Raw genomic sequence first — 10,216 nt, 5'->3', positions numbered from 1 at the left:
TGGTTTTGTGTCTGCCTTTCAGGAAAAATGAAACAAAAAGCAAACGTGAATTTTCAGTAACAAGCTTGAGGGACAAGGTTGAACTGATGTACAAAGCAGAAATGTGACAGAATTTATAAAGTTATTTTGAACGGTTTTAGTCGATAGCAGGTGTCATTTGTTTGCCTTACAGCTGCCCCTTTCCAGGACCATTCTGTATAAATGTGTACACAAAGGAATACTGTGTTTCTAGAAGAGGACTGGATTTGGATAAGTAAGCGTTCCTCCTATAAAGGAGGAGGACTGCTTTTCTTTTCAAGAAGCAAGGACGTCTTGCATGTGTAATGACTCTGTGTTGCTTTAAAAGCACTTTAAAAGCACTCCTTGTTCACACATACTGCAGAGCAACTACTGTTCTAAATGATCATCTGAAATACAGCAACTTAAAAATATATTCAGCACCTTTGAACGTGACAAAAAGCACCTTTTTCCTTTTGCCACTGTTAGGAAGAGAGAAGACATTTAACAGGGAAGCTGGAGAGAAAAACAGTAAGTTACAACTTAGAGAACAACTTAGAAAGTGGCTTTTCCTTTCAAGGGGATCTGAATATAGGTGGCCCATTAGACCAGCTAGCGGTAACATTTGTAAAGTGCACTCAGAAACTACCTTCTGAGGGTCTTGCTGCTCATCTTCAAAGAGAAAACAGGCTCTTGGGGGTGATTTTTTTATGAAGCAAGTAACTTCTCAGCTCTTATTTTTCCTGGTGAGCATGGGAAGAGCTCACAAATAGGAAGAACCTCTCTCCATTGCTGGCTTTCCTGACTTTTCTGCAAACTCTGATCTCTATCTTGAGCTTTGTGGGCATCCTGTAACTCTGGCGGGTTCCAAGTTATCTGTTGTGTGTGTTTTGTTTGTTTTAAACAGTCAAAAAACCTCCACCAGTACTGCCTGGCCTGGCACACCACTTCACTGCCACGATTCACTATCTCACTATCCTAGAGATGTGCTTAAGGATGAGCCCTGAGCATTTTGGAGTTGGTCTTCCCTGGTCTGTTCTTTGTATGAAAGTGCAAACTGAATGGAGTATAAAGGGTTGATGACTTCTGCATTTCTTTGAAAATTTTGGAATAAAGCCTCTTTTTTAGGGAGAAAAGTTTTAGTTTTAAAGTTAAACATGTAGCTAGAATACATACCTCACAGGTGGGTGTGGGATTGTAAACAGAAACACTTCTGATAGGTTTCTTGAGAAAATAAAGCCCAGAAGCCTTTATGGCATTGTTGATGCAAGAATGAGAGCGTTATCTAGCTGTTTTTGCTTAGGCTGAAAATCAGACACTTTGGGATTTATCAGAGGAACAGTTCCGGAGTGATCAGCCCACACCTGACAAAAGGTTTGAATAACAAAGCTTTACCCAGTAATGGAAGCAACTATGTTGGTGACCAGGAAGACAATAACTGTCTGCTTTGTTCCTCAGATGGATTCGCTGTGTTCAGTTCTTGGTTGGTATTAGTCTGAATTAGCTGCGAAGGTAATAGCCTGGTGCAAGATATATCAGACGTGTGTATAGTCTAGGAACTGTTAAATTTCAATTACATCTGCACCTGCCCTTGCCTGGAGGAGCACTGAAGCTGAAAAATACACACTATGCAAGTGCTTTCCCCTGAAGCTGCGTGAGGAAGAATTCTGGTTCTTTCATTCTGTCTACTGTGAAAAATAAATTCATGAAATTGCCTCTCCCAAGGGCTGACTTACAATGAGCAACATACCTAAAAATGCCTTTTTGAGCATGTTATACAAAACAATTTTTCTAGTATACTGCATATTCTATGTGCATTTTTTTTTCTGGTTGACCTTCTTAGATCAGGTGTTGCCACCTGTTCAATGGAAGAAATCTTATTTATTACACATGTGCAATAACCTCCTGTTAATGTCCTTCCCCTCCTCTACGCCAGGGATAACACTAAAGCTAAAGAGAAGATCCTTTAGCAAACACAAGGATTGTTGGAGGTTGACCCAAGCCCTGCTCTGCCACCGTCTTCATCCCATAGATGACCTCTAGGCATTCGTTATAGGAACGAGCTCTCTGGCTTTTGCAAGGCAGTGTTGAAAGAGGTCACTGTCCTCCTTGTAGGGGTGAAGGCCTGTCTTACGCAGAGCCCTTGTCCCTGCATTTTAAGAGAAGAGTGTTCCTTTAGGGCTACATTGGTTTGGATGGTGTACAGCACGCTGAGGCCAAGATCTTGGGTGGTGGCTCGTTTCCGTGTGGGAAATGCTTCATAATTACCAAGCAGTACAGGTAGGTACCCTTGCCCCACTGTAAGGATTTAAAAGCAATTAAGTTGCTCTGCAATTTAGCTGGTTTTCTGTCCAGTAAGAGAATGCAAAGAGGGGAGGCTGTGAGGAAGAACTGCTCCGAGTCCTCTACGTTACGGGCAGCTGAAAACAGGAGGCTGGGTTCCTCTCGTCATTTCTCGAGCGGGGCGATCAAGGGCTTGGTGTCTGCCCAGGCGTGCTCGAGTTGTTGGGAGCTGCTCTGGGCATGGATGGAGAAAGAGAGGGTGGGGTTCCCGTGCAGAGCCCGGGGAGGCGGGGAGCCACACGAGGAGGAAACGAAAGGGGGAGGCCGAGCAAACGGGAGGATCCGGCCGGTGCTGCGCTGCAGGGCCATGGCCCAGCCCAGAGCCTGTGAGTAGTTGCCCCGGCTCCTTGTGCTGCCCACGGGGCCCGGTTCGGACGGTGGTGGGAGCCCTTTGGCTTGTCTTTCAGGAGGAGAGAGGAGAGAAGAGGTGTTTGGGAGTGGGTCAAAGCTTGCTTTCCAAGCGGGCTCATGCCGTGCTCCAGGTTTACGTGGTGATGCTGAAAGCTCCTGAGCAGGGCATCTTGCGCAAGGGGGTGCCACGCGCGGCGTCATCCGGCAAGGAAGTGAAACAAGGGAGAGGAGAGCGCGTTTAACTGTTTCCTTCTAGTCCTGACCCCCAGCTCTATTCTCACGTGCAAATCCCTCTGCTATAAGCACCCTCCTTTTGGGGCTGCTCTGGCCCGAGGCCTTCTGCAGCTCCCATCTCCTGCTCCCTATCCTCTGGGACACCCCTGCTCTCCCCGTGTTATTCCCCAGCCTCCTCGGGCTGGCAGCAGCGATTTGGGAAATTGCAGCCTGCATCTGGAGGGGAAGGATGTGAGAGAGGAAGTGTCTGATCTCGCCAGCCCTGCCCTCAAAGCATCGCCTTGGCTGTGGTCTGGAGCTGGGGGCGGGTGGCAGCACGAGGGCGAGCTGGGCAGGTTATTCGGGGAGCAGCTCTCCGCCACGTGTCGGCTCTGCCCTGCGAGCCCGCTGCTGAAATTAGGGTAGCTGCATCTGCTGCCGCAGCTCACAGTGAGATGAGAGCAAAGCTGTTACTGCGACCCTGGGGCTCCCGGCTGAGATGCGGTGGGCACCGCTTCTTCTACTGCTTCCCCCATCTTCAGGCCCAGACAAGATCCTCTCGTCTCGGCTTTGTTCCCTCTCCTGAGCGGGGCCAGGAGCTGCTCAAGCAGCAGATCGAGCCCGCAGCTGTGGTTGCACTGCTCAAACAGCTCTTTGCGTTTAGCCTCAGCTTTGCCTTGCTGGACAGAATGCGCTTGGCAAAACTTTGAGACCAAGGTCTCAAGAGAGCAAACGATCTGCCCCGTAAGGGTGAAAGGCTCTCTTCCAGCAGGCCGGTAGCTGCGTGGAGTCCTTACAAACCTTTCCTGTCCCACGTGCCCAGGTCTGGAGCAGGACTGCTTGCGGGAGGTGACTCTCTCCACCCAGAGGCTGCGGGTGCTGCCTCCAGCAGTCCTGAGCAATCCCGCGCTGGAGAGCCTTGACCTTGACAGGAACAAACTCAGGAGCATCGCCGGCGTTTCTAAGCTTTGCAAACTGAAGAAGCTCATACTGTCCAAGAACGAGATCGTGGACTTTCCCAACGAAATCCAGAGACTGGTCTGTTTAGAGAAGCTCGAACTGAATCAGAACCAAATCCGGGTCATCCCAGAGGGGATTTTCTCCCATCTCCCCAAGCTTAAGCATTTGCGGCTGAACAACAACCGTCTTGGTGCTCTCCCCAGGGACCTGGCAGCCTGTCGAGGCAGCCTCCAGTACCTCAACATCTCCAACAACCTGTTTCGAACCTTCCCCCAGCCTGTCCTGCAGCTGGCAAACCTACAGGAGCTCCACGTGCAGAATAATGCCCTTCGCCAGCTCCCCAAGGAGCTATTCCAGGGGCAGTCCCTGAAAATGTTCAAGGCCAACGGGAACCCACTCAGGGAGCCACCCAGCGAAGTGTGCGCCGGTGGCATCCAGCAGATCCTGAATTACTTCAACCAGCTCCAACATGGTTCAGGGCAGGAGGACAAGAGGGTCAAGACCATGTTCCTGGGGGCCTCTCTGGCAGGGAAATCCACCATCTGCAAAAGCCTGAAGCAGAGGCAAACCAAACTGGTGCCCAAGGAAGAGCGAACGGTTGGGATAGAGATCAGTGAGTTCCGGATCGATGACTTCACTTTTCTCTTCTGGGACTTTGCTGGCCAGCTGGAGTATTACGTGACTCACCACGTGTTCATCACCCCACAGGCACTTGTCATCCTCGTCATCAACCTCCACAGGTAAGTGCCGAATTCAAGGCAGAGCAGGAGCAGACAAATGAACCTGGGTTGGGTAAGCTTCTCCTTTCCATTTCCACAATTCTTGCCGGTTCCATTGTACCTTGATAGCTGTTCTTTTCTCTGCTGGCGTAAATAGATCTCCTTCTCCCCCTTTTTGGAGATCGTGCTTTTTATTAAGCCACTAGATCTGGCATCACCTTAACAAAGGCCCCTGTTTTGGGAGGTTTAAGCATTAACTTGTCTTGTGACAAGTTGATCCCAATCTAAGTGGTCCCCAGATTTGCTTTCCGCCTCAGAGACTCCTCTTCAAGGATTCAGTCTTCACAGGTTCAGAGCATTAGACGTGAATTTGGGAATTTTTCTTTCTCTCCCTCCCCAGGTACCAAACTAACGATGACACTTTCAAGGACCTTGTTGGTTTCTGGATCAACAACCTGTCCATGCGAGTCCCAAACTCGGTGGTGCTTCCTGTGGGAACCCATGTGGACTGCTGCCAGGAGGGAGAGGTGGAGGAGAAGAGGTCTGACATCATGTCCAAGATCGCGGCCATGCTGGTGGAGAGAAAAAACAACCTTGCTCACTTCATCAACAACCTGGAGGACAGTGAGGAGCCTGAGTTTTATGTGGACCAGTGGGAGAGGCTGAAGGAGATGGAGAGCCACATGTTAACCGTAGGGCCGAGATTATCATGGATTTGCTGCAGCTATCAGGGGAGCTGGGCAAGCTCGCAGGGTTTGGGGTGCTTACACAAGCCCATTTAGTGGGGTAGCTGACGCCATGATGGTACCTCGGGAGGTCTCCGCTGGTCTTCCCTTTGGCAGGTGTGTGTGCTTTTTCTCTTCCAGATCTTAGACTTAGTTGCTGTCAACTGCACGGACCACCGCGACATCAGAAGGCTCGAAGCCACGATTCTGGAGCACGTGAGGAACGAAGAGCTCTTCCCCGAGGTGGTCCGGGTGCTGCCGCCTGTCTACCGGCAGGTGGAAGCCGCCATCGTGGACATCGCGCAGGGCGAGGAGGTGGCCGAGCACGGTGAGCCGTTTTGGTTTCCAAACCTACGTCTTGCCGACTTCATTTAATGCCCCAAGCCCCTTCTCTGTGTCTCCAGTGACAGGCCTAGCGGGCAGCCCTGGTTCCTCACCTTCATTTCCAAAGCAAAAGAACAAATTTTCCTCCAGCTCCTGGAGTCCTCTCTGGCTCCCCTGCTGCCGCAGGGCTAGAGGGTGAGGAGCAAACTCCTTTGTGTTGTGGAGATAAGCCAGATTTTGTTGCCCATCTCCCTGTGCTCTCTGCATGACTAAATGACACTGAGATTAAACTTGCCATCAGAGGTCTTCTAGTGGGAAACAAGCCGTGCACTCAAACACTGAAAAGAGCAGAAACAGCCTCATTTTTCAGATGCTCCGCTGAGGTCCTGGCAGGATGTCAGCACCTGCCAGCGCTGAGGCAAGGCGAGGTCACGGTAGCTGGAGGGTGGCGGGCCGAAGCATTGCTGCGTCCTGCGTGGTGACTTCGCTACAGCACCCCAAGGGACATGTGTGCAGATGGGGACACTCCCCTGGCACTCATCATGAGCGACGGCGGAGCTGGTGCCTCCCTGGGGACGTCTGTGCACACCTTTCGCACACCCTCTGAGCTTTGCTTCTCAGGCCTCTGCTGTAGCACCGCAGCAGGACAGCCCAGGGCGGGCGAAGCGCCTTGGGCCGCAGGCACCGAGCAGCGCTCTGGTCCCGGCTGCTGCCCTAGGGGTGGCACGGCCTGTGTGACCGTGGGTACTGGTGGTGCTCCTTGGCTCTGCACAGCCTCCGACTGCTGGCTTGGCAGCTGTGGGCAGCGTGCTGAGCACCAGCGTCTCCCTCTAGGCATGATGGACCTCCAGTACCTGCTCAGCAAACTCTCCCTGCGCGAGCACCTGGCCAGCCTGGACAGAGAGCTTCTCCAGGACATCTTGCGGTACCTCCACCGCATCGGGCTCATTGTGTGGTACGAGGAAATCAAGCACCTGGAAAGCACCGTCTTTCTGCAGCCCACCTTCCTCATCACTATGTTCAGGGTAAGCACGGGGATAAAGACCACGATCCCTGCACGGCCTGAGCTCGGCGGTGCTCCTCTCGCTGCAGCCTCCTGCCTCCCTTTCTTCCTGCCCAGCTCCTGGTGAGGTACCGCCTGGTCCAGCAGCTGGAGAGCATCTCCGTGGACACGCTGATCGCAGAGCACGCCACCATCAGAGACAGGTCCAACTGGGTGTGGACCTTCAAGTCAAAGGCAATGCTGTGCCACCGGGCGGTGCGGGCTCTGGTGAAGTACCAGCTCTGTTCGGAAGGGATGCAGGACGTATTTGAGGAAATCATGGGGTACAAGCCCCACAGAGGGAGAGGGAAGCTCTTCAGCCTCCTGGAGCACTTTGAGCTCTGCCTGGAGGTGAGGCACGCCAAAGCTCTCGACCCACAGGCCTGCGAGTTTGTGCCTGGGAAGCCGTGGGAGACCACACGGGGCCAAGGGGAGTCCTGGTACTTGTTCCCAACCTACCTGAACCAGACCGAAGAGGTTGCTGAGGTGTGGGGAGGAGATCACCCTGAGGACCTCCACATCCGCACCTACTTCTCACCTGAAATACCTGAGGGTTTCTTTCAGAGGTAAGCAGTTGTTTCTGGCCCTGTGCTGAGGCTGGCTTTGGGGTTGGTTTGGTACAGGGCAGCTACGACAGGCTCTCAGCTGTGGCGACCATACCAGCTGAGGCACGAGGCCAGGACTCGGGAGACCACGGTGGGACCTCAACTCTACCCCACACTTGTGGGACCTTACAGGAATCATTTTGACGTTTGCTGTCTGGATGTGAGCAAGGATAATGGTCCTTCTGCCTCACCTTTCATGCAGGGTGGGTTTTGGCAGGCCACAGGGCTAGTCTCTGCCTACCCAGGCACTTGGAGATCTCCCAGTCCCACTATAGCAGAGAGCTGGGAAGGGTCCAGTTTCCACTGGGACAGTTCCAGTTTCCGGAAGGTCTCCTGGGGTTCTTGACTTCTATCTAGAGTTTTATCTGGTGGCCAAACGTGGAAGCAGCTCTTGGCTTAAGAGGCTGCTTGAGCTTTTTGAGGTCCTCTTTCATCCTCTAGCTCGATTCTGGCTGGCATTGGTTCTGTATTTTTGAGGTCTACCAGGTGCCACATTCTCCCTGTGCGGGAGGAAGGAGCTTAAAGCCACAGGCAATCTATCTGCAGGTTCCTGGTGAAAGCTTGTTCCTTCTACTCCACACACTGGGTGGCCAAGGTGACCTGCCTGCTCATATGCAACGGGAAGCCTCTGCTGATCAAAGAGAACAACCAGAGGGCGTACAGCTACCTGGAGCTCCGAAGCAGAAGGCCAGCAGGAACAACGGGTAAGGATCTCTGTCCCCGTGCGGCATGCGTGCTGCGCTGGTGCCATGGCTCCCAACCAAAAACCTCTGCAGCAATTCCCTTTGAAGAGGGCTGGAAATAGGTTAACGTGAAAAACAGCTGGCACACCAGTTCTGACGGACACAACCAGGCTGGAAATGATCCACGTTCACCCAGGCCACCGCTCTGGGCGGTTGTGAGTAACTGTGACTTTCTCCTTCTGTCTGGAAGGATTCCAGTTTACCTGGGACTTCCTCATGGCCGTCGTGTTCATCGTCCAGAAGCTCTCAGAGGAGTGGCCAGGGCTGCACGTGTGCGTGAAGACGCCTTGCCGGACTGCTGGCTGTCCTGCGGAGCTGGTCTGGCCAGACATGGACGGCAAAAACGCTGTGTATGTATGTGCTGTGTCGCCAGACACGGGGCTGGAGCCCGATGGTTGCTGTTGCAGTGCCTGGGAGGCTGATCAGCTTTTAAAAGATGTGTCGAATTCATTGCAATGCTGCTGGGTCCTGTGCTGCCCTTCTCCTGAGCCTGTGCCACACGTGTGGTAGCATTTAATGGCATGAGAAACTCCAGCAAGGAAGGAGAAAAAAGCTGAGACTTGGGGGCTTAGGGAAAAGTCACATAACGTCCTCTTTGGCTTGGTCTGGGACAGGGCAGTGCCAGATTTCCTCCATTTCATAAGGAGCCGGGGGCTCGGGCACTCAGGAAGGTGGCCCCCATCCCACCAACCACGGGGCCCTACACCAGAGTGGGAAGAGGGATCCTCGCCCACCGCCTTGGCACCATCTTCCATGGGAAGTGCTGAAGGCAGATCCTGCTCCTTCTTCTTCTCAGGGGTTTTTCCTTTACAGGACGAAGGAAGAAGTTAAAACCTGCGGAACGTGTGGTCACCGGTTTGGAACAGAGCTGCTCTTACCAAAAGGTGAGCCCAGCGGCCCTGGGTTTGTGCTGGAAAAGCTCTGGGCAGAGGAAAGCACCTCTTGATGGTGTCCTGATGTGGTCTGCACGGAAAGGGCAGTGCCACAGAGCAGCCAGATGAGAAGCGGGGGTTAAATGGGAGGTGTGAGGGTGAAGGGACACGTCTACTGTCTCTAAACGGTGAGGAGCTTGTAGGGGAAATCCCATGCCCAGTGCCCGCTCACTTCACGGCTCTCTCTTCCTGGCTGCCCAGCAGTGGCAGCGAGTAGACTTTGTGCAGTTTGGTGGGTGGCAAACCCTTTTGGTACGGGGCGTCTCACCCCACGGGCAGGCCCTGGCCACCACGCCGGCGGTGGCTGTGACAGCCAGGCCTGGGAACACCGGCTGTGCTCCCCCCTTCCCACTGCCCATCGTGCCTCCTGGAAGCATGTCCCCCGGCACCCAAACCGCAGCAGTTTTCCCTCTCTCTCCGAGTACACAGCAGCTGCTACTCGCTGTCCTGTCACCAGTGGGGCTCCCTGTTTATCTTCAGGGTTGAATAACTCAGTTGCTGGGTTTATGGGAGCGGAGTTGCCTAACAGCTGACGGTCCCCTCCTGCGTCCCCGCAGTGCCCACACATCGGGAGGGGCCCCCGGCACAGCCTGCCGTTCACTACTACGTGACCAGCTACGGCACCACCACCTTTGGACCCAGCAGCATCCACGTCAGCCGGCAGGTAGGTGCGGGGCCGTGCGTGGCAGCTCCCCTGCCCGTGTCCCCGTGCCGCCCTCCCCAAGCAGCTCCTTGCAGCTGGCTCGTCCTGCGGTGCTCCCCTGTGCTCTGTGTTGCAGTGACTCTATTTTTTTTCCAGAACATCTCAAGTGAGTAACCTCAGGCCAGCAGGGAGGTGCTTGTGGAAGACAGAAATATGATTTTTAAGGCAGAGACAAGCTGTCCTAAACGCGTTTTCTTCCTGGCTTGCAAGTCCTGTATGCATCCCTGATGCATGGAACTAAATGCATAAATAAATAAATGCGTCCTTCGTGCGTGGGAAGTCACCTCATCTATGGGGGACAGCGTGCTTACAACTGCTGCTGTACGAGCCTAGTGTCAGCAGCTACGAGATAAAGCACAGCAGCAATTTGGTGCCCCGAAGGTTACTAATTTAGCTGCTGAGGCCACTTCTGGTTCTTGAGCTGCACATTAAGCAGCCTACTCCCTGCTGCCGGCGTTAACCCCTGCATCGATCCCTTTCCCAAAGGGGATGTGGTCACCTCCGTCGGGCTGCGGCTGGCCGGGGCTCTGCTGGGACAAAGCTGGCCCAGGGGCTTCAG

General features: G+C 53.5%; 1 protein-coding gene across 1 annotated transcript; it reads left to right on the top strand.

The window, feature by feature from the left end:
- The first annotated feature begins 278 nt into the window (after window positions 1-278).
- Window positions 279-10,124, top strand: LOC310900887 (malignant fibrous histiocytoma-amplified sequence 1 homolog). Its single transcript, XM_083839548.1, has 11 exons — window positions 279-2,666; window positions 3,728-4,604; window positions 4,984-5,275; window positions 5,450-5,636; window positions 6,467-6,657; window positions 6,753-7,240; window positions 7,826-7,983; window positions 8,213-8,372; window positions 8,836-8,906; window positions 9,512-9,618; window positions 9,754-10,124. The coding sequence occupies exons 1-11, from the start codon at window positions 2,360-2,362 to the stop codon at window positions 9,769-9,771; spliced, it is 2,856 nt and encodes a 951-aa protein (XP_083695674.1). The 5' UTR covers window positions 279-2,359; the 3' UTR covers window positions 9,772-10,124.
- Window positions 10,125-10,216: the final 92 nt, after the last annotated feature.

Source organism: Anser anser, assembly GCF_964211835.1.
Source record: "Anser anser genome assembly, chromosome: 5".
NCBI lineage: Eukaryota > Metazoa > Chordata > Aves > Anseriformes > Anatidae > Anser > Anser anser.
The sequence above is the reverse complement of the archived record's forward strand: the minus strand, read 5'-3'. Positions and strand labels throughout refer to the sequence as shown.

Bases quoted from the DNA above. Each gene is read 5' to 3' on its own strand.
- LOC310900887 (XM_083839548.1), top strand. From the start codon at position 2,360: ATGCAAAGAGGGGAGGCTGTGAGGAAGAACTGCTCCGAGTCCTCTACG. The intron at 7,241-7,825 runs GTAAGCAGTTGT...ATCTATCTGCAG, and splicing joins CCTGAGGGTTTCTTTCAGAG to GTTCCTGGTGAAAGCTTGTT. The intron at 8,373-8,835 runs GTATGTATGTGC...TTTCCTTTACAG, and splicing joins ATGGACGGCAAAAACGCTGT to GACGAAGGAAGAAGTTAAAA.